Source organism: Sus scrofa, chromosome 5 (genome assembly GCF_054392235.1).
Source record: "Sus scrofa isolate SSC_HxYL_T2T_F1_AM1 chromosome 5, Sscrofa_HxYL_maternal_Yorkshire_Landrace_v2.0, whole genome shotgun sequence".
In the NCBI taxonomy this organism is placed as follows: domain Eukaryota; kingdom Metazoa; phylum Chordata; class Mammalia; order Artiodactyla; family Suidae; genus Sus; species Sus scrofa.
This window is the reverse complement of record NC_139387.1, coordinates 19,295,774-19,318,909: the sequence shown is the minus strand read 5'-3', so window position 1 is coordinate 19,318,909 and position 23,136 is coordinate 19,295,774. Positions and strand designations below refer to the sequence as shown.

Below are 23,136 nucleotides of genomic sequence, written 5' to 3'. Positions count from 1 at the left end.
TCCCCAGCAACGAACACGATCTACTGTCTCCAGGACCCAGCTCCAGCTATGTGTGCCACCTGTCCCAGGATTCTGGAAAGAAGACTTGATTGCTCTTCGAGAACACTACCACAGCCTTAAACTCACCTGACATCTTTCAATCAAAACCTTTTAAGGATTCACCCCTCACCCCAGACCACACAGCTAGGACAGAGGCTGCTGGACACAGGAAGAAGAGAGAGCCACGGCGTGGCTCCTCAGGGCATCTGGAGCCCTGCACCTGCCAACCTCCAGCAGCATGGAGGCTGAGAACAGACTATTTGAAATCCATCAGGCAAGAAATGCAAGAGCGTGCTACCTACTCTGGTTGGGAAGTAGCGGCTTGTCTTAAATGTCTTCAAGGTGCTGGAGAGGATGAAGGTGGTGAAGAAGAGAATGCAGGACCAAAAGAGCACATCAGGAGTATAGGGTCCATGGTGGCCGCACGCAGAGCCAGTGAACTCGCCATGCATATCCTGGCACTCCTGGGGGAACAAGCATTCTGGGTGACAGAGAGCAGGCACGAGGGAGTCCTCAGCTGCTGGGAAGCACAGGCTGCCTGCGGCATCTGCTTGCCCTCCATGTGGCTGTGGGGCTCTCACCAGCATAGGTCCCTTGCAGGTAGGGTGGCTACTTAGGGTCCTAACTAAGACACTTATGAAAATGAAGCCAGAACCGTCCTGAGTAAACACAAGGTTTACTGTGAGGGCCCTAGCAGTTTCTATTATTTTTAGTACAGAGGACTTCCAAACATGAATGCTTTTCAAGCCCAACAAAACCTGGATCTGCCCCCCCACCCTACCTGATTTCACCCCCACACTTCCTCAGTGGAGGGTCAGTGGGGAGGGAGCATATGGGAGAGAAGACGGGTAATCGTCCTTCCACTTTATGTACCAGAGAGTTTTGAAGAGGAAAGGAAAGGCAGTAAGAATAGATCTCTTAAAAGGTTTATTTCTGTGAATGCCAGAGCGAGCTAAAGGGCTACCCCATTTCTAAATGGAAGGCACCCCTCAGCCTGGCAGTCACAAAGCTGAGCTACCCGGCAGCACCCAGACTCACGCTAACAGTCAGGTTGGCCCAGTGCACTTCCGTGATCACGATGTTGTGGTCCTTCCAGTACTGTAAGGTGTGGTTGTTTGGGTTCTCTGGGACAGTGCACCTGCAGCTGGGGGTGGTGGAGGGGGGAGGAGAAAAAACGATTTCTGAGGGAAGAGGCCAAGTATTCAGTTAAATATTTCTAGCCACGACAGGCTAAAGGCCCCGTCAAAGCCCATGTTATCTCTTCTTCGACCACTTCAGACCCCTGAGGTCGGTCCCATTCACTGAGACCCAGCCACATTCTGACTTTTCAGTCAGTCACACTAAAATTGAGCTCAAATCAGTAGGTGGATCTTGCATTTAACTGTGCTGACAACCAAGTTTGGCATCGGATGTGACCAGCATGAGCCCTGGTAGTTCCCTTGCTTAGTTTCTATGTCTTAGACTCTTCCTGTGAAATTCATACACAGCCAGGAGGACCAGATACCCTATTTGGCTCTCAGAAGCCTACCCAAGACTAAATATCTTGTTTCTTGAACCCCCATTACATTCTTGCTCTAAAAGTCAGAGCCAGAGTTCCCATGATGGCTCAGTGGAAAGGAATCTGACTAAGATCCATGAGGATATGGGTTTGATCACTGGCCTTGCTCAATGGGTTAAGGATCCGGCATTGCCATGAGCTATGGTGTCAGTCACAGACTCTACTCGGATCCCGTGTTGCTGTGGCTGTGGTGTAGGCCGGCAGCTGTAGATCTGATTTGACCCCTAGCCTAGGAACCTCCATATTCCACAGGTGCAGCCATAAAAAGACAAAAATAATAAAAAATAAATAAAATAAATAAGTCAGAGCCTCCTGGGACTACAATGGAAGCTGCATCATCTCTGGTAATATCTCGCTATCTTGGCTGTTCCCTGGGTTCCCTGGTCTCATCCCGCATTCAAACCACACCTGTCCCACTGGTCACCATGTTGCTTCCTGGTCCCATCATGCTTCATGCCTGAACTGGCTCCCAGTATACTCAATGGATAGAGCCATTCCCACCAACTTTGTTTCATCTCTGAATTTAATGAGCATGTCTTCTAAGGATATAGTATGACAGAATTAAATTTCAAAGAGATCTAAACTGGTTTAAAAAAAAAAAAAGAAAAGAAGAAGTCAGCAAAATGAAAACAAGGAAAGCTATGAAGTCCTACATTTAGGTATAACAAACATAAATTCCAGGGAGTTCCCATTGTGGCTATCCATGAGGATGTGGGTTCGATTCCCTCAGTGGGTTCGATTCCCTCAGTGGGTTCGATTCCCTCAGTGGGTTAGGGATCTGGCATTGCCTTGAGCTGCGTCGGCCAGCAGCTGAAGCTCCAATTTGACTCCTAGCCTGGGAACCTCCACATACTGCACTTGCAGCCCTGAAAAGCGGAAAAAAAAAAAAATTCCAAACTTGAGAGCAACAAAGATGTCCTTCAGTAGGTGAATGGGATGCACTGTGGTACATCTAGACAATGGACTGTTATTCAGTGTGCAAAAGAAATGAACTATCAAGCCATGAAAAGACACAGAAGACCTTTAAATGCATGTGATGAAGTGAATGAAGCTAATCTGAAAAGGCTATGTGTTGTTTGATTACAACTATATAACACTGTAGAAAGGGCAAAACTATGGTGTAAAAAGATCAGCAGTTGCCAGGGTGTGGGGTGATGGGGAGGGATGAAGAGGCAGAGCACAGGGGAACTTTAGGGCAGGGAACTACTCTGGAAGAAGCTATAACAATGGATGTGTCATACACTTGTCAAAACCCACAGAACATACACTACCAAGAGTAAGCCTCAGAGTAAACATGGGCTTAAATAACAATTTGTCATTGACTCCTACAAACCTGCCACTCTGGTGAGGGGTTCTGTGGAGGTCAGGTGCATTGTGGGTGGGGGAGTTTATGGGAACTCTCTGTACTTTCTGCTCAGTTTTGCTGTGATTCTAATACTTGCTCTTAAAAAATTAAGTTTATTTTAAAAAATCAGTTCTAAACATATTAATATAAAATCATTTAAAAAGTTGGGAAGTTCTAGCTTCATTTTAGCTCCATATGAACCAACAGTGGAATGCAATTGGAATATAAGAAAAAAATATTTTCTTGGGCTTTATTCACAAAGAATAGCAGTATCCAGATCCAAAGTCCACTCAGTGCAGATCTGGTCACTTTTGTCTGTCTTTTCTCACTAGGATATAAGCCTCATGAGGGTAAACCCTTTGTCATGTTCACTGAGATGTTTCCAGGGCCTAAACAGTGCCTGGCACATAGTAGGTGCCCAACAAATATTTGTTAAATGAATAATAAAAAAAGGTCAAAAAACGAAGCTTACTCCAACGCTAACAGGCATGCAGAACACTAATGCCAATCAGTAATCCTCTAGGCTTCAAAGATTATACTCTTTAATGGTGATTATTTTGCCAAAAAAATGATTTTTTTAGGGTCACACCTGTGGCATATGGAATTTCTGGGGCTAGGGGTCGAATCAGAGCTGAAGCTGAGGCCACAGCAATGCTGGATCCGAGCTGCGTCTATGACCTACGTTGCAGCTTGTGGCAACACTGGATCCCTTAGCCACTGATCGAGGCCAGGGATTAAACCCACATCCTCACAGACACTATGTCGGGTTCTTAACCCGCTGAGCCACAACAGGAATTCCACAAAATAATTTTTAAATTCTAATAAATGTTTTGTGAGTTCTGATTTTTAAAAAGTGAATGACTGGAGAGCTAGAATCTAAAAAAGGGTATCTGTGCTAGTTGGCAGGCGCCTCCCTGCAGTGTACCTTCTCTGCTCCGGCAGTTTCAGATTGAGATTATTCACTTCGAAACCAGACCTTCCACATCAGAGTGGGACAGAAGGGAGGGAACTGGATGTGCAAAGCTAAAGGATGAGGAACATTCTATTTAGTCAAAATTTGGAGAATACGGTTCTAGAGAAGAAGCGTTTCTAGGACCAGACTCTCTTAGAGGGCTAAAAACACAGCCAAATACTGTATCTTTTTTCCAACTGATCCCAACTATATTAAACACCTGAGGAAACACAGTCTTTTGAGTTGAAATCTAGGTAAGTAGATTTCTAGATCTTTAGGATACCAAGTAAGAAACTTATGGATCCGTAAGGGATTATTAATATTCTCTACCTAATGATTCCTAGTAGCCTATATACACTTACAGAGAATCTTGATGGGGGTCAAGGTCTCACAAGTTCTTAAAAAAGGAAGTTCTTCTCAACAACTAACCTGAACTCTCTGCTCTTTGCAGCCTATTTTTGTCTCAACGCCTGGGCCCCAAAGACAGGCTCTGGAAACCATTTCTCAAATCCCCTCTAGAGTTTCACTCTTGGTTCATCCTCCCCATCAATGGATCATTTTTGACTATTCTCCTCCTGGCAGCCTGCCAAGTCTCCACATCCATGTCTGAGCTCTGTTTCACTGAGGACCAAGGCACTTACTTCCTTAACAGAAGCTACAAGCACTGCCTGGCACACTACATTAGCCATTATCCTCAGGCCCTTTGCTTTATTTGGGGAAAAAAAAAAAAAAAGTTAACAGACAAGCAGAAAGCATACTTACTAATACAGGCTAAGGTGGTCCAGCTGGCTATGCATGTGGATGGGGTAGGTCTCTGCCAGGTGAATCAGCTTTTCTATTGCTTCATAGATGAAAATAATACAAATCAGGGAGGCAAAGGCTTCTTCAGTGAAGCGGGTAATGTAGCAGACAAGGGAACTGGCGTCAGTTGCCACAAGGACAATACACAGGAAGGCGGTCCACAGTCCGATACAAGCTCGCAGGGAGAGGTATGAAAGAGCGTAGTCTCTGAAACAAGACCAAAGTCCATCAAACATCATGAGAGGACGGCATTATGAGGCAAAGGGCCAGAAATGTGGTTAATTCATCTCACGTTGTCCATCCTAGTACTGCAGCCCAGCTTGTCCCTAATTTTGATTGCACTTTGCTCCTGAAGGCTGCCCTGGGACGGCTGTGACACAGATTTGCTTTATAGGGGGGGTTCGCCCCAGCAAGGACATGGAAAGTGAAGAAACTAAACTGCCCCCTCCACAATTCTGCTATTACTGCCCAACGTGATTAAGATCCTCTTCTTGCAGTTAAGAAAAAGGAGCTGGAGTTCCCGTCGTGGCGCAGTGGTTAACGAATCCGACCAGGAACCATGAGGTTGCGGGTTCGATCCCTGCCCTTGCTCAGTGGGTTAACGATCCGGCGTTGCCGTGAGCTGTGGTGTAGGTTGCAGACGCGGCTCGGATCCCGCATTGCTGTGGCTCTGGCGTAGGCCGGTGGCTACAGCTCCGATTAGACCCCTAGCCTGGGAACCTCCATATGCCGCGGGAGCGGCCCAAGAAATAGCAACAATAACAACAACAACAAAGACGAAAGACAAAAAAAAAAAAAAAAGAAAAAGGAGCTGACCCTTGCTCCATGTGCTCCTACTTTTTTTTTTTTAGGTCCTCAGGTATGGCCTATAGAAGTTCCCAGGCGAGGGGCTGAATCAGAGCTGCAGCTGCCGGCTTATGCCACAACCACAGCAATGCCAGAGCTGAGCTGCCTCTGCAACCTACACCACAGCTCATGGCAACTAGTATTATGTCAAATAAAAACTGACTGAAAATGGAAATGGAGGAGTTTGGATTAGCTAGGGAAAGTTTTTTTAAAGGTAAAAAGTCAGAGTTCCCGTTGTGGCTCAGTGGTTAGCGAATCTGACAAGGAACCATGAGACTGTGGGTTCGATCCCTGGCCTCGCTCAGTGGGTTAACGATCTGACGGTTGCCGTGAGCTGTGGTGTAGGTTGCAGACACAGCTCAGATCTGGTGTTGCTGTGGCTGTGGGTAGGCCAGCGGCAACAGCTCTGATTAGACCCCTAGCCTGGGAACCTCCATATGCCACGAGCATGGCCCTACAAAATACAAAAAAAGACAAAAAAATAAAATAAAATAAAAAGTCAAGATTTCAGTAGTGACTGAGCAATGTCAACACTCTGTAAGTCTGGAGATCTGCTATTTTAGGTGTGGTCCTCCCTGGGGACAAGGAAACGGACCAAACCATGTTCATCCTTCCTGTTTTCAGGGTCCAGAATATCTGCCTGCTTACACTCGCCCAGGCCCCTAGCACTCAACCTTAACAGTACAATGACACATCCAGTTAGAGTTTGCAGAAAACCAAATGTCTTACTTGCAGAATTTGAACAAAATCTTTTCAAACACAAGCACTGGCCCAGTGCTTCCCAGGATGGTGAGAGCCTGTCCGGCAAACAAGGAATAGGCAATCCCAGTCATGGAGGCTCCGAACAAGGATTCAATTGCACTCTGAGAGGGGAAAAAAAATCATCAGTGAGTCCAGCGCTCATCCGCAACGAGAGATGCCGGCTTGTGTACATTCCCAACCCAGCTCTCCAGTGTGCCTGCCTGACAAGTCATCTGCTTGCACTGCGTCTTAGCAAGAGTGATGTGTACACAGCTTAATCCTGCTATAAACAGATACCGTTTTGATAATTCAGACGCCCAAATCCATCCAGATGTGAGTCCTTACCTAAGTCCTGTTCTGCATGACTCAATTCAGTATCTATAAAGGCACACAGAAAGCACCGTGATACCATTCACACTACACGCTCTCATCAGAGTCCCCTTAAATCTTAGTTCCAAATGACATGATATGTCATTGTCCGTCCTTGGAGCAATGGGCAAAGCAACTGGGTGATCCGCTAGTGAAACTGCTGTTCAAGCCAGAGGGGATCTGTTCTAAAGGGAGAGCTGTGATGAAGTCAGAAGACCACAGTAATTCAACACAAAGAATCCAATCTCCTCAATCCTCGCCCAGGGAATTTCCCTCCCAGTAGACGTGGCTGCTGCTATAATTTTTTTTCTCTCATTTGGGGCCATTAGAAGTGGTGAAAAGTTCTTACTATGCGTCCCTCAGTGGCTTCTCCGAGCAGCCCCCCAAAGGTGATGACAGGCGACATGCAGGCACAGTACAGGAACAGAAAGGAGGCCAAACACTGCAAGCTGAGTGCATCCCGGTAGTCGCTCCAGTACCAGGGGGCCTTCCGCTTGACATCCAGCACCAAGCCCCCAAAGAGCCTGCAGAAACACGGCAGACAGGCCTCTAACGCAGTCCCTCTCCCACAAAAGCGTATGAACAACATACATCTGAAAGCACTTCAAATATTCAAAGTAAGATTTTGGCTTCGATTTGACCCCAAGTACAAGAGAACTCTCTGTGGCCAGCACAGATTCTATTTGTAACCAAGGGCATGAATTTGAATGATTATCCCAAGCAGAAAAAGAATTCATCTGGGTGTACCTATTACCCATTCCATAAAAGTTCCAAAAATTTAACCTGAAATTAAGTATTAGCTTTACATTTCAAATTCCGAGCTGTTAGGAAGCAATGTGCAAAACCATAAAGGTATTAAAATTGTTAGTTTTATTACATGTTTTCTAGTTAAAAAGCTCCTATCACATGTTCTTTCCTACTCTGAACAGCTACCCACCTTACTCTTGAGAAATTAACATAATAATTCATTCAAGCAGTTGACAAGTAGGAACAGATATTTCATGCCTGGCTCTGTGCCAGGTACTGGAGAGGCAGCAGTAGCCAGGCAAACACAGTCCTTCTTTCCAGGACCAACAGTCTAGAGCAGGGAACAGGCAGGATGGTGAGGGCGCCAGGGCAGCAAAGAACAGGGAAGGGCATTTCAGCGGGGACTCGAGAATGGACCAGGAATTAGCTAGATAAGGAGAGGGGCTGGCACGGATGACATCTAGAGGTGAGAGCACATGGTGGGTTCAAGGTGCTGAGTTACAGCCGGATAAGACAGTGAGAGGGGCAAATACCAACAGAGATGCTGGAACATCCTCCTGGAGATGCTGGAAAAGCTGAGTCACAAAGGGCCTTATAAAAAAGAATTAGAAGTTTATTCTGATGGCGTGTCAGGTCCTAAACGACTATAAACGGGGAAGCGGCATAAGTAAGCAGGCATTCTAGAAGGGTCACTTGGCAGGGGGATGAATGGAACGCAGGGCAAGATTAGAGGCCACGGATTGGAGAGAGGAGAAGTGTGTGCATTCAAGGGCTAATCAGGAGGCAGATTCAACAGCACTTGGTGGCAGGACTGCAGGACCCCTCTCCACTTCCCAAGAAGGAGACAGATCAAGAGCAAGAAGTCCTTCCTCAAGGAGGAGAGGTACACACAGACTAGGGCACTTTTTCTAAGAGGAGGGTCACTGCACAAGGAGGAGGTTGTCAGGTAAGTAATGGAAAGAGCTGTTCCACATTCTCCAGGGCAAATTACCTAGTTCTTCTAGAAATGAATGGCAGAGGGAAAAAAAGGAGGGAGGGCTGTCATAGAATGGGCACATAACCAAATGTGACCTCCACTGGATCTTATGCCAGACAACTGAAATCTGAAAAGATGTTGCTAAGGCAATATTCAAGAGAATTTGAATATGGACTGAGCATGAGACAATGTCAAGAATTACTGTTAATTTTGTTAGATTTTATAATGGCATGATAGTTTTTTTTAAAAATGTCCTTATGAAACAGAGATACCTGCTCAAGTAGTTACAGGTGAAATGACCATGCTACTGGTGATTTGGTTTAAAATAATCTAGAAGACATAAAAATAAAACAATTAAGGGGGGATAAATATATAAAGCAAGACTGGCAAAATATTGATAACTACTGATGTGTATATGGGAGTTCATTACACTATCTTCCCACTTTTTTTTTTTAAATTCTATGGCACATCGAAGCATATGGAAGTTCCCAGGCTAGAGATTGAATCTAAGCCACAGCTGTGACCACAGCTGCGGCCACAGCTGTGGCAACTCTGGATCCTTTAATGCACCGCACCATGTGGCCAGCGATCAAACCTGTGCTTCCACAGGGACCCAAGCCACTGCAGTCAGATTTGTAACCCACTGCACCATGGCAAGAGCTCCATATCCTCTCTTCTTGTCTATATGTGTGAAATTTTCCATAATAAAAAGCTAAAAAAAAAAAAAAAAAAAAAAAAAAAACCACAAGCTACTCTGTCATGAAAGGAGGCTTGGCTAGCTCTTCCTTTCTCTTTGCCCAGGAGCCTAGAGGTGTCCCACATGGGCGGGGAGCTGTATGTCAGGGGGAAGGCCCAGCCAGCTCTCTTCCTTTATTTGAAGCTCTCCCTCTCATCTCCGGGTACCATGGCTGTGCAGGTAGACACAGAGCAGACACTATTCTATTTGACCCACTTGCTCTCTGCCTCTGGCTTGGAGGGCACAGTTGGGATTCACCCTTCCTCAACCTTCAGCCTCAGGATATGGGACCAAGGCTACACTTGGTCCTGCTAGCTCTTCTGGGTAGATAGCCCTTCAGGGATCTTATAGGCAGCCACCATCAGTCTGGGGCAAGATTCAAATGTTTCCAGATCCTTACCCAAGATAGCATCTTTATTTATTTATTTATTTTGAATTGTGAATCTGAATTTGTAATAAGTCCAACAATAAAATAAATTCAACTAGGAGTTCCCGTCGTGGCTCAGTGGTTAACGAATCCAACTAGGAACCATGAGGTTGCGGGTTCAATCCCTGGCCTTGCTCAGTGGGTTAAGGATCCAGCGTTGCTGTGAGCTGTGGTGTAGGTCGCAGATGTGGCTCAGATCCCATGTTGCTGTGGCTTTGGCGTAGGCCGGTGGCTACAGCGCCAATTCGACCCCTAACCTGGGAACCTCCATATGCCGCGGGAGCGGCCCAAGAAATGGCAAAAAGACAAAAAATAAATAAATAAATAAATTCAACTAAACTGAATATATATATAAACAACATGGCATCTTTAGCACATGTGACTATCACCTCCTAATCACCAATGCCCTTCCTCTGAAGGGTACTATTCTAAGAGAATAACCTGCAGTAACAAGCCTCACACTATGACGCTGCTATGACTGGTCCTCCTGGACGTGGGAGGAGCCTTCAGGCAAGAGGGTCTGTGAGTAACGGGCAAAAGATTTATGTGAAATGGGTTTATGAGAAGCCATAGAAAGGGAGGACCAAAAAAAAAGGAGTTTCCGTTGTAGCTTAGCAATTTACAAACCCAACTAGTACCCATGACAATGTGGTTTCATCCCTGGCCTCGCTCAGTGGGTTAAAGATCCAGCATTGCTTCAAGCTGCAGTCTAAGTCATAGATGCGGCTTGGATCCTGCATGGCTGTGGCTCTGGTGTAGGCTGGCAGCTGCAGCTCTGATTAGCCCCCCAGCCTGGGAACTCCATATGCCGTGGGTACAGCCCTAAAAAAGGAAGAAAGGAAAGAAGGCAGGGACAGAGAGAGGAAGGAAGGGAGGGAGGCCATCAATCTGCCTGGCAGTGATTGAAAGGGGAGAGAAAAGGTCTGAGGCTCTATTGATGGTCTGACTATAAAATCATAAGGTGACCTCTGAATACAGTTTATGGAGTCAGCCTCAGCCCTCACGCATGCAGACTGCAATCGCACATCTAGCACAGTCAGTAATCAGACACGAGCGCTTCCCTCCACATTAGAGACTCCGTTTCCCTTTCAACACTACCCTGATGTTCAGGTTTGGGGGTGGGGGCAGGGCAGGAGGCACAGAGGATATGAATTTAATCTTGATGCAAGAAAGGACTTACCCATGCAGAGGGTCACTAGGCTCTGGAGCACTGACTTAGGATGCCCTCTCAGGAGGGCTTTAGGGACAGGCCAGCCGTCCGTTTGTCTGCTGTGCTTTGGAAGAAACCTGTTTGAAGTGTGGGGAGCGGGGATCATCGAGAGAGCTGCTTCTGATCCTTGTCCTCATTAACCCTTCCCGAAAGTGGCAGCCCAACAAGGCACACACAGCCAGCTTGGAAAACCCCTCTCCAGAGTATCCTCTCTGCTGTGAAGCTTCTGGCCCAGGAACCCTCTGGTCAGGAACACACAGCATCACTGCCTATGTCGGCCTCAGGGAGCCCAAGATGCTCTCTGAGCCCTGGCTCAGCAGGTCAGATCATATAGAACCCAGGCTGTTTTCAACTCTGCCTCCCTTCCCTCCTCTTAGAGCCTACACTGCTGCATCTTAACACCTCTCCATCCAATGAGGCGTCCCCAAGTTGCTCACACCTCAGAGAAACACAGCTAACAGTATGAAGAATGAGGAGACTCAGGCCAATGTTTAGGGAGGTCCAGAAAATCCTGCAATGTCCATCTGCAGGAGAAGGGTGAGGCTGGGAAAGGGGCCAGAGTTGGCATGAACTATAATCCCTGATGCAGGCATTCGGTCTCCTGGCCTAAAATGGCTACGCGGGCAGAAGGTCATGGGCTCCGAGGAAAACTTCCAGAGCTCAGGAGGAGGCAGCATCTCCCACACCAAGCAGATTGAGGCTCTGAGTCCAGATAACCCTTCCTTCCAGCTTGATTTCAGTAGCTCCCCAGACTTGGGGTTGGTGATAGAGTGTGTGACAGCCTCGGCTATATCGGACTTTCTTTGGGGATGTCGGACACCATTTCCAAGATCCTGAAGCTGCTGAAATGCAATCTAATGGACTCCCAAACCCCCATGTGGAACTGATTATAAGTGACCCCTCCCCTGAAGGCTGGGATCTACTTCATTCTCCTCTTTTTTTTTTGGATGTGGAAGTTTCCGGGCCAGGGATCGAATCTGAGCCAGAGTAACAACGTACACCACAGCTGTAGCAACACTGGACCCTTAACCCACTCTGCTGAACCAAGGATCAAAACTGATGCCTCACAGAGACAAGCCAGTCATTAATCCACTGCACCATGGTGGGAACGCCTATTCTCCCTCTGACACCAAAAGAAAGATAAGCTCTCACGTCTACCTGGATCATGTGTTTGGACAAAAGCTGTTGGCCTCATTTCTGCTACCAAATTCTAAGTCCCAAGGTGTGGACACCCTTCAAAAGGATAAATCATAACTCTGAAATTCTATCAAATCCACCCAAGATTCTGCCCCTTAAAAAAACACCACCTCCTCTAAGGCAGTCTTAATGCTGGAAACTATTCTAAAGACAGACGCTTCCTTTGAACTGCTTCTCAATACCAATTCAGACCTCTTCCAACTTTAAAGACAATCTGAAACTTACTCTTGGAGCTTGCTCCCTCTTTTCAGTGACCCCTTCCATCAAAGGGCTCCTCCTCTCCTCCAGGGGTCCCCCCACCCCCGACAGAGCCAAGCTATCCATTCCGCCCTCTAGTACATCCCTCCAACCAGGAAGCATACTCCCCGTCAAGACACTCCTAGTGTCTTCTCTCTTGCTTTTCAGCCTCTTCTGTGCTCTTTTTGAATTTCTAAGATGGAAAAACAAATGACTCTCCACGTTTAAAACAAAAAACAAACAAAACTTGAGTTTCCATTGGGTAGAGTACCGAGGAGAGAGAAATAAGAAAGCAACTTCAGGCAAGGGGGGGAAAATAAGTGAAAGGAACAGAAGAGAGGAAATTAAAAGCTCCTTTCTAGGAGCTCCCTTGCAATGCAGCGTATTAAGGATCTGGTATTGTCACTGCAGTGGCCTGGGTTGCTGCTGTGGTATGGGTTCGATCCCTGGCCTGGGAACTTCCACATGCTGCACGGGCATGGCCCAAAAAAAAAAAAAAAAAAAAAAAAATTAAAAAAAAAAGCTGCTTTCCATCATCTGAGTTCTGTCCTGAGAATCTCCTCCCAAGAGATCCTTCTTAAACACAAGTACAACTTACAGAGCTAGAACCATAGTCTCAACCTTCTCCCACGATCTGGGGAACACCTCTGCATGCCACTCCAAGCCCAGGTATCATCCTCTTTTACGACCCTCCTACCTGCAATATGAAGCCTCCAAGTCTGGGGACCTGCTTTCCTCACCTACCAAAGAGAACCTCCTCTTTGGACATCCCCCCTTAAAATCTGAGCACAGACTGTCCATTCTGAGGCACACACCTAACATAGTACCCATTTCCCTACCCCACGCCTATCCATTCAAATGCTACAGAACAGGCATCATTCTAAAAGTCTCCATTCATTCATTAGACATTAATTGAGGACCTACTCTGTGCAGGGCACTGTGCTGGGTACTAGGAATATAATGAGGTCCCCGCCCTCATGGAGCAAACATTCTGGCAGGAAAGACATTGAATCAAGAAATAAGAATAGTTGTGATGATTTTTATACAACTAGAAATGTAATAAAATTCATTGAGTAATAAAAAATAAAATAAAACAACAAAAAAAGAAATGATATAAAGTACGATCAGGGCTGTAACAGGGGGCTGGGTTGAGGGTGGTGGGTGGGCAGAGGATAGAGCTCAAAGCTGTGAAACCACAGAGCAGAAACACCTAATTTCCTCTATAGAGTTTCCTGGAAGGCACAAAGGAAGTGGCTCCTAAGCTGAGACAAAGGATAAGGAGCAGTTAGCCAGGAGATGAGGACAGGACGAGGGTTCAAGTCGAGGGAACAATGTGGGAGAAGGATGGAAGTTGAGAGAGAACAAGGTGGGTGGTTTGGGAAACTTGATTGAATGCAAAGAATATTTGAAATATTTGTAATACTTAAGAGTCAGTGCTCCATTTGAAAAGTCATTCCCAGCCAATAAACATATCGCAGAGAAGGCTGAAAGCAAAGAGGATAACACATTCCTTTACACAACTTGTGTCCAGCATTGGCTGTGAAATTCCAGAACTTACCGCCCGGTACGCTGAAGTTCTGGCCCGCTGTGGCCTCCGTGTGGTTCCGGTTCTATGTGGCAGACATTTCCATTTGGAACTCCAGGCATTTTCCTTTTCTCCTTTTAATAAAAGACCACAAAATTAGCAAAGTCAGCCTTCTGCTCTGTCTTTCTTGCTCTCTGGAGGAATGGTGATGAGAAAATCCAAAAATACCAAATACCCAAGTGATTATTATAATTTTTCAAACACATTTACTGACTTGGGGCAGTTTATCAATTTTCCTGGGGGGGTATATATATATATATACACATTCTGCATTGCCCAGAAACAGAAAAGTGGAGGTTTTAGCATCAGATATGACCGAAGTTCAAGTCTCAAAACTGCCTCAGCATAATAATTACCTTAAAAGCTTGAAGACATTTTTTTTTTATTCCTCATTTGTGAAACAAAGAATAACAGTGTCTCTTAGGAGGTGTTGCTGGGAAGACTGAATCAGCACATGTAAAGCACCTCCCCTAGGGACTAGTGCACAGGGGAAGTCCCCTTCCCTCTTAATATCTCCAAAAAGAGTGGGAGGAGTTCCCGCTGTGGTACAGTGGGTTCAGAATCTGACTGCAGCCACTTGGGTTACTGCAAGGTATGGGTTCAGTCCCTCACTGGGGAACTTCCACATGCCATGGGTGTGGTCATAAAAAAAAAGTGTGGGGAACTATTTGCTCTTTCTACACAACTTACTGTTTTCACTGAATGTCTTCATTCATGATATACTCTCAAGAAATGTCCTCCTCTCTCCCCTCTGCCATTCCACATCAATCCTTCAAAAGTTGGCTTAAAATTCATCCCAGGACAACCCTCACTGATCCCACCACACCTGAGCCAATCTATGTTGCTGAATATTCGTATTTTATTACTGTTCTGACATTCTAGGGGCCCCAAACAGAACCATGGCTCAGTTTATTTAGCATACACCCACTGGGTCTTTGGGCACTCAGTAAGTGACACGAAGCCACCAATGCTGGCTCACGTGCATACATTACCTGGGAAGGGACGTTTTTGGGTGGCTCAATTCTAATGGAGGGGTCCCACTCCCCTGGGGGGAGCACCGTCACCTGGTCTAGGAACTCGTCAATCCCCGCCAGGAGATCATCACGCTCTTTTGCCTTATATGCCACATCATGAAAAATCTACAGAGAAGAAAAAAACCTCAGGAAAGCTGAAAGTCGCTTTACTTGAAACAATCACCAATAGATATGGGGAAGGATGGATAAAACCATCTTTCCATTTTTATCTGTGTCATGGGGATCTGAAATGTAGGTAAGTTTAGCACTTAGAGAAGTGCAAGGATAAAAGGATAAAAAATGAATGTGAAGATTAGATGGGGCCAAAAGAACTAAATATATGTCTATTAGTATAGGAAGAGGTCAGACATAACTCTAAAATTTTATAATTCTGTTATCTCCTCAAAGAATGAGACAAAAGCCAAGGTGCGTGGGGAGATTTTCCTGATCATAATGGTTGGAAAACCTAGATGGAATTAATCACTAGTGAAGATCCTCCATGAAATAAGCCTCCCAATCAAGGAGAGCTGATAAAATACAGCCCCACCTCACTCCACCTGCTAAGACATATGCCTTGAAAGCCCGACTCTGCAACTTACCTGATAGCCCAGTCCTCACCAGGGGGTTGGTTCAAGACCATGGAGCTGAAATGTCTAGTAACCTCTGCATGTTCACGTTCGAGTGCCCAGGAGCCTCCCTCTGACCTGTATACTAACTGGTCTCATTTATGTGAAATGGGAGTGAGGTTTCTTTATATAATAGCTTGGATGCATTTAATTAACCATCTTCTCTAGAAAGTTAAGTCATCCTTAATATCTTTCTCTCTAGGTATTCTACCTGGCAATAACAATTTTCCCAGAAAAAAGATTTCTCTGCATCCTTGATTGTTCAAAAAGGGAGAGATGACATAGGAAACAAAGTTCCCCAGAGTGCTTGATCCTCAGAGACATGGCCTGAACTGCTTTCCAGCAGACATCAAGACTGCAAGTATTTTATCCCCAACAACTAGCACAGTGCCTGGCTCAGAGGAAATAATTAATATGTATGAGATGAATGCATGAAAAGCAGAAGTGGTGCGCATACCTCATCTGTCATGATGGTGGCCATGGATCTGCCAATCTCGTGGTATTGCTGACCTTTCCCTGCTGGACCCAATAGGATAAACAAAAATCTGGCAACACACAGAGAGGATGAAATTAAACATAAAATAAAGAAGTGGCATCTTACTCTCTTCTCTCAACAGCAGAACCTTTCTCTTTCCTATCAGAAATCATCACAGTACGTACCTGCAATTAAAGGAGACAGACTAATGATGGAGCAGTCAAGTAGCCTTGACCTAATAGCTACAGGCATTGGAAGCTATTTGCATGACTCCATTCAATTATGTGGTTATAATACTCAAGGTTTCCAGAGATGCAGTTCTTTGCTATAGAAAGGATGCTTTTTCAAAACATGGCATTGTAGTGCAAATTCAAGGTTATCTGAATCTCATTCATTGCTCTAATAAGAAAATGATGGGGAAACGAGAGGGATAAGGTAGTTGAAAGGATCAAGCCCTGCAGAGGAGTCTAAATTGTGTCCTGGTCACCTGAATACTCTGTAATTAATGGGGCTCTGAATCGCTACCTTCAGAGCGTATGAATAGCCTTTTGAACAAATGTGGGCCTATGTGCAAACCATACAAATCCTGCCGGAATGGTGGAGAGAGACATCAATACCTTTGCTCAGAGACGTTTGCCTAGGAGACAGCTCTGCAGAGCTGCGAGAGCAAGACAGGCCTCCCATCCTAACAAGTGAGGGGCTGTTGCCGTGCCCTTTGGATGCTGTTCGGTTCTCCATTTCCAAGGTCATAGAAACTGTGCAAACAGAGCCTTAGAAGTCTTACAATTCTTCTGCACAGAGCTTAACCAAATACACCGCACAGAGCTTAACCAAATACACCCCAGTTTTCTGAGACCACTGCTGAATTTTCAATAGCGTTCCCCAAATTAATTAATCCTAAATGTGGGCATTAGCTGGTTTCCTCCACCAGAGCTCACATAAACCTATTCGTTGCACAGAACACACTGAGCTTTGTGGTCCTGGCCTCTACCTTGTCGGGATGGGCACTTCTGTCAGGCCTGAGAGAAGGACAGCTGGGGACAGCCTCACAAAGGCGACAATGGGCCGGTCCAGAGAGTCCACCTCTCCCACCAGGACGTTCGAGGCCTCTGCCCCGGTGGGAATTTTCTTCATGAAATGAAGGTCCACCTGAAAATGCAAAAGAACCCCTGACAGTCTGGGAGCCGGAACCTCACACAACCTCCTCAACTGACACTCATACATTGCTTTATGACGGAACACATTTTCTCACACTATTTCACTTCATCCTTATGGTAACTCTGTAAGGTGGATAAGATAGGTCTAATTAGCCTCATTTTTTATTTTTATTTTTTTTAAAAAGAAGCAACTGAGACCCAGAGAGGTGAAGCTGACTGGCCTGGGACGACAGCTTCTAAGAGAGAGAACTGAAATCCGGGGGCTCAGGTGCGAGCTCCACTATGCCTCCTCAAAGAAGAATGTCCCTGAAGTTCTAGGTCAAATTATTTCTATTTTAAAACACTTGACTGTTTTGTCGGAGGTTTCAGGGAGCCTTATGAGCTGAGAAGTGACATGACACTATCTGTGCTTTGGAAAGACAGGGTCTAGAAGAAACCAAAGCAAGGAAAGATGGAGTCTAAGCCAGAAGCTGCAGCGGGACCCTGCTCCCGAGGCAGCCCTCCGACACCACAGTCACAGTCCCCAAGAAGAGTTTCAACCATGAAGCAATTTTAGGAGACAGCAGAAAAAAATATTGTTTCAGCAAAACCCGTGGAGGTCAGAGGGAGCTGCTGAAGAGTAGGTCCCAGAAAAAGATTCTGAAACACCAGGAGCTGTGTGGCAGGGAGGATTATCGCGGCTAGTCGGTTTCAGCATGTTGAATCTGGGGAACAAACTGATGTTCCAGCCCCACCTGGGCTGGAAAGGAAGAAGACAGGAGCAGATAGGCCTCCTTTTCTGCAGAAGGGGCTCTGGTCCTGGAGAAAGGGTGGTGACATGCCAAAGCTTACCCAGCCTCCAGCCATTAGACTCTGGGTTCCACCGGAGGTATGCGCAGGCCTGTACGCCAACTTCCCACATCTCTGCTCACCTTGCTTAAGTCCACTGGACTGTGTTCACAATTCACTCCATTTTTCACTTCAAGATTTGTAGTCAGAACGGACTGAGGAGACACAGTTTGACCTATTTGGAAAAAAAACAAACAGAATTCTCCTAGTGCTACCCTTTTCCCCTCTGACACACCCTGTGCCTAACTCCTACAGAGGCCACTCAGAGGAGAGGCTCAGATGACTACAAAGCTGGGACCCGCACATACCTCTTACCTACTAGTTAGTGGTAAAGGGGGGGACAAAGGTCTTACTACTCCTCAACCCTCTTCTTGAACCATTTGGGTTTTTGTTTGTTTGTTTTTTCTTTTTTTGGCTGCCCTGCAGCATATAGAGTGCCTGGGCCAGGGATCAGATCCAAGCCACAGTCAAAAGGCTGGATCCTTTAACCCACCGTGCCAGGGCAGGGATCAAACCTGTGTGTGTCCTTGGTGCTGCAGAGACACACCAACCCCACTGAGCCACAGCGGGGACTCCTTTCCTGAACCATTTGTGACCCTCTTTTCCTCCTCTGTTAAAGGCAATAACCCTTAACCAGGAGTGCATATCAGAAACTCCTACAGAGAACTTTCCAAATATACAGATTCCCAGGCATATCCCCTAAGACTTACTGCATCACTATGATGCAGTAAATGTGGGGACAAGGTATAGATTTGGCCCTGATCTGGCTACAGAAAAGGAAGCTAGTCAGCAGCCAAAATTCATCACGTTTACAACCCATCATGCACCTGCGTAAGGGATTTCCACGGAATGACCTATTGAAGCCTCACAATAAACTGACGGTGTAGACCTTAATATCATTCTTATTTTACAGAGGAGAAAGTGAGACTTAAAGAGATTTAGGAGGTTACCCAAGGTCACACACTGGGTAAGAGGTGAAGCCAGAATCTCAAGCCTGGAAGTCTGTCTCAAGAACCTACATTAGTGTATACTGTCTCCCTAACCTAAGCCATTTGTTTACTTCTAAAATGCTCCCTTTGACCTCCTCTGGCCCCAAATTATCCCCAACGTAGATAATTACTAAAAGCCACATCAGTTCTGGGGCACGAGCCTCTCCCCTGGGGTCCACAAGATCCATGTGAGGGGGGCCTCCTTAGTGCCACAAGAGACAGGTGGTCACCAGTCTCACCCTACCCATCACCAACAAGGACCATGGCTAGGCGAGCATGAAGGCATGTTAGAGAAACACAGCCCTACCCTCTAGCAACTCAGCATCTCCAACTAGTTCCTGAATGCCTTATTAATAAAAAGAGAAAATGAGTTTCCGTTGTGGTTCAGTGGTAACGAATCCAACTAGTATCCATGAGGATGAGGGTTCAATCCCTGGCCTCACTCAGTGGGCTAAGGATCCAATATTGCCATGAGCTGTGGTGTAGGTCACAAACACGGCTCAGATCTGGCGTTGCTGTGGCTGTGGTGCTGAGTGGCAGCTTCAACTCCAATTTGACCCCTGGCCTGGGAACTTCCACATGCCGTGGGTACAGCCCTAAAAAGACAAAAAAAAAAAAAAAAGAGAGAGAGAGAGAGAGAACAGTATTCCTAATAATCTTACCATTTTTATCCATTGAATGTGGATCAGACTGCTTCTTGCCAACCTCAGCAAAGGACCGAACAATGGGAATGAGGTTATTTCTCTTCTTTTCATTCTGATGGTGATGCTTTTTGAGAAGGGCTTCGCGTACTTTAACCCTCATGCTGTCATTCAGGTCACTGAACAGTTCCTGCTGGTCCAGGATCAGGTCTGGAAAGCAGGTGCCAACAGGAACACTCAAACTGATGGCCAATGAACCCAAAGAGGTTAAGGTCAGATGGGGTGAGGGGTGAGGGACAAAGAGCAGGGGGAAGGAGTTCTACCCAAGCCAGTGAGGTACAGTCTGCTTTAGTGCCTGAAAGAGATATTTGATGATAGCAGCTGTGACACATTATATGTTCTACATGTAACAAATCATTATTATCAGAAATAGAAACTATTGAGCACTTAACATGTGCTAGGAACTATACTAGGAATTTTTTACATAATTATCTGATCTAATCCTTATAAAAACTCTAAGTACGGAGAACTATAGCAATTTTTACAGATCAGGAAACTGAAGCCCAAACATTACAAAATTCCCAAGGTCTCACATCTAGTCAAGTTGCAGAGCTGGGGTTCAAACCCAGGACTCAAAAGCCACATAATTACCATTTTGCTCTGTCATCTGCCAGTATTCCTCTACACTCCCTTCCTCTGAGATTTTAACGCTGCTGCCAAGAGAAACTACAACTGTAGAACTCCAAATGGCTATTTGAAGGTGGAACCTGTAGGAATAATTAAGTTGTCCTTGGAGTTCCTTGTCAGCCTAGCACTTAAGGACCCAGCATTATCACTGCTGTGGCATGGGTTTGAGCCCTGGCCTGGGAACTTCCACATGCCATAGGTGCGACCATTAAAAAAAGAAGAAGAATTAATTTTTTTTTTTTTTTTAAGGGCTGAACCCGAAGCACATGGAAGTTCCCAGGCTGGGGGTCTAATCAGAGCTACAGCTGCCAGCCACAGCCACAGCCACACAGGATCCAAGCCTGAGACCTACACCATAGCTCATGGCAATGCTGGATCCCTGACCCACTAAGCAAGGCCAGGGGTGGAACCTGCATCCTCATGGATACTAGTCGGATACATTTCTGTTGCACCACAATGGGAACTCTGGAATTAAGTTTGTTATTGATTAAACACCCCAGACAATTACCACCAAGCATCAACCTTTCCCTGCTAAGCCTGGCAGAGTTAAAGAGAAAAAAAAAAAAAATCCCGATACCTACTACTGCGAGGCAGTCAGCACAGCAGTTAACAGCCTGAGTTCTGGACCTAAAGGCCCACATTTATCCCACTTCTCCCACTTTCTAGCTGTGTGGCCTTGGGCAAGTTATCTAACACCTCTGTACCTCAGTTTCCCCATCTGTAATGTGGAGTTAATATTACCACCCACCTTAGAAGATTGTTATGAAAAATTAATGAGTTAATACAAGGGAAAGTGCTGATTCATGGTCAATTCTTGAGACCGTGTGCCTCTGCTTATCACTAACGTGAATACCTCAGGTACCTAGTGTGAAGAACCACAGCAGTGCTACCTCAATCCTCCATACCTAGCCTCCTGCCGTCCCCAAACTGCAAGCCCTTGTCATCCCCAGCTCCATCCATGACTATCCAAGTGTTAGAAGCAATAAATAAAGGAAATCTATTTCAAATAATCAAGCTAAAAATCCATATTTCTCGCTCTAGCTTTTATATGGATTGGTTCCTTGCCCCATATTATAAACATGCTTCAGGATCCTCATCTTGGAAAAAAAAAAAAAAAAAGAATGTCCACCTCATGTCTCCCTTTATCTACTGCCTCCTTTCTCTCCCTCTCCCTCTCTCTCTCCCTCTCCCTCTCTCTCTCCCTCTCCCTCTCTCTCTTATCACTTAAAGTTCTCAAAAGAAAAATTCCTCAGGCCCCTGCAATTTGGCTAACACAGTGAAACTGGCTTTTTTTTACTTTTTTTTGCTTTTTATTTTGTTTTGTTTTATTTTTTGCTTTCTAGGGCCGTACCTGTGACACATGGATGTTCCCAGGCTAGGTGTCCAATCGGAGCTACAGCTGCCGGCCTACACCACAGCCATGGCAATACAGGATCCAAGCTATGTCTGTGACCTCCATCATGGCTCATGGCAATGCTGGATCCTTAACCCACTAAGTGAGGTCAGGGATCGACTTGACTAGTACTCATCATCAATGGGTACTAGTTGGGTTCATTTCACTGAGCCACAATGGGAACTCCGAAACTGCTTTTGATGAAATCATCAACAACCTTCCAGTTGCTAAACCTGGTGGGTGTGTCTAGTGCTTACCTATAAGGTGACCTCTCTACAGCACTTGACACTGATGAACTGACATTCTCTCCCCTCTTAACTTTTGTAATGGGTTGAACAGTGGGCCCCTCAAAAGATGCGTCTATGTATTAACCCCCCAGAACCTGGGAGCATGACCTTCTTTGTAAATAAGGTCTTCGCAGCTGTAACTAAGGATCTCAAGATCATCTTGGCTTGTACTGACAAATATCCTTATAGGAGAGACACAGGTGGGAGTTTCCATTGTGGCTCTGGGGTAATGAATCCAACTAGGTTCCATGAGGATGTGGGTTTGATCTCTGGCCTCCCTCAGTGGGTTAAGGATCCGGCATTGCCGTGAGCTGTGGTGTAGGTCGCAGATGTGGGTCGGATCCCACTTTGGTGTGGCTGCGCCATAGGCCGGCAGCTACAGCTCTGATTTGGCCTCTGGCCTGGGAACTTCCATATGCCATGTGTGGCCCTAAAAAGCAAAAAAAGAGAGACAAGAGAGATAGAGACGGGTAAGACAGTGCCCAGGTGAGGACAGGGACAGATTGGAGTGACGCAGTCATGCACTAAGAAATGCCCAAAACCACTAGAAGCTGGAAGAGGCAGGGAATAACTTTCCCTTAGAGCCTTCGGAGGTGACACAAGAGCCCATCAGTGCTGACCCTGCCCTGTGATCCCAGGGAGGCAGAATTACTTGGATACTTGAAATGGAGAAGAGTTTGCAGAAACCTTTATTTAACATGTCCAGCCAAAGAGCCAAGCTGAGGGGGAAAAAAATCTTCACATACCCTCAGGTGTTTCTCAAACTCCATTAGTAACCTAACCCTGAAGCACATCGGGAAACTTCATCAGACATCTCCTCTTCGCATCTCGCAGAAGAGGTGGGGGTACTCTGGCTCCGTTTCTCACGTGTCTTCCCGGGCTGCCATATTAGATTTCTCTAAATCTAACCCCCTTTTCTCTGCACAGCTCCCAATTGCCCCTTCCTTTAACTATCGCCAAAACACATCTCTGTTAATGCACTTATGTTAACTGTTCCCTGGCTGTTTTCCTTACTCTTAAGTGAGCTCCTTGAAGATAGCAATTGTATCTTGTTTTTATTTCACCATGCCTAGCACAATATCAAACATGAACAGACACAAAATAAATGTTTGCTGAATGAACAGGCACATGGAAAACCACATATCATGTCATTTGAATCCCATAACAGGCCTGTGAAATAGGTCCAGTAGTTTCTTAGTCACCATCGCACAGCTGAGGATGCTGAGGTCAGGAAGGTAGGAGACTTGCCTATGGACACATCGCCACTTTCTTCC

The 23,136-nt window shown here is 45.8% G+C and overlaps 1 protein-coding gene and 1 long non-coding RNA gene across 23 annotated transcripts in view; both read right to left on the bottom strand.

The window, feature by feature from the left end:
• Positions 1-23,136, bottom strand: part of LOC146403181 (uncharacterized) — a 329,068-nt gene that overhangs the window by 33,739 nt on the left and 272,193 nt on the right. The gene's annotated exons all lie outside the window — the stretch shown is intronic.
• Positions 1-23,136, bottom strand: part of SLC4A8 (solute carrier family 4 member 8) — a 79,186-nt gene that overhangs the window by 25,884 nt on the left and 30,166 nt on the right. For 19 of the 22 annotated variants that reach the window (XM_084955593.1, XM_084955600.1, XM_084955594.1 and 16 more), the window contains 11 exons: positions 19,517-19,705; positions 17,949-18,040; positions 16,872-17,029; positions 15,863-15,950; positions 14,759-14,905; positions 13,740-13,840; positions 7,001-7,175; positions 6,271-6,404; positions 4,657-4,902; positions 1,078-1,183; positions 342-503 (listed from right to left, as the gene is read on the bottom strand). In XM_084955593.1, coding sequence (XP_084811719.1) covers positions 342-503; positions 1,078-1,183; positions 4,657-4,902; positions 6,271-6,404; positions 7,001-7,175; positions 13,740-13,840; positions 14,759-14,905; positions 15,863-15,950; positions 16,872-17,029; positions 17,949-18,040; positions 19,517-19,705 — 1,598 coding nt within the window. Of the gene's footprint in view, positions 1-341; positions 504-1,077; positions 1,184-4,656; positions 4,903-6,270; positions 6,405-7,000; positions 7,176-8,646; positions 8,706-13,739; positions 13,841-14,758; positions 14,906-15,862; positions 15,951-16,871; positions 17,030-17,948; positions 18,041-19,516; positions 19,706-23,136 lie in introns of those variants that run through there. The other 3 variants (XM_084955602.1, XM_084955603.1, XM_084955604.1) reach the window with 2 other exon arrangements.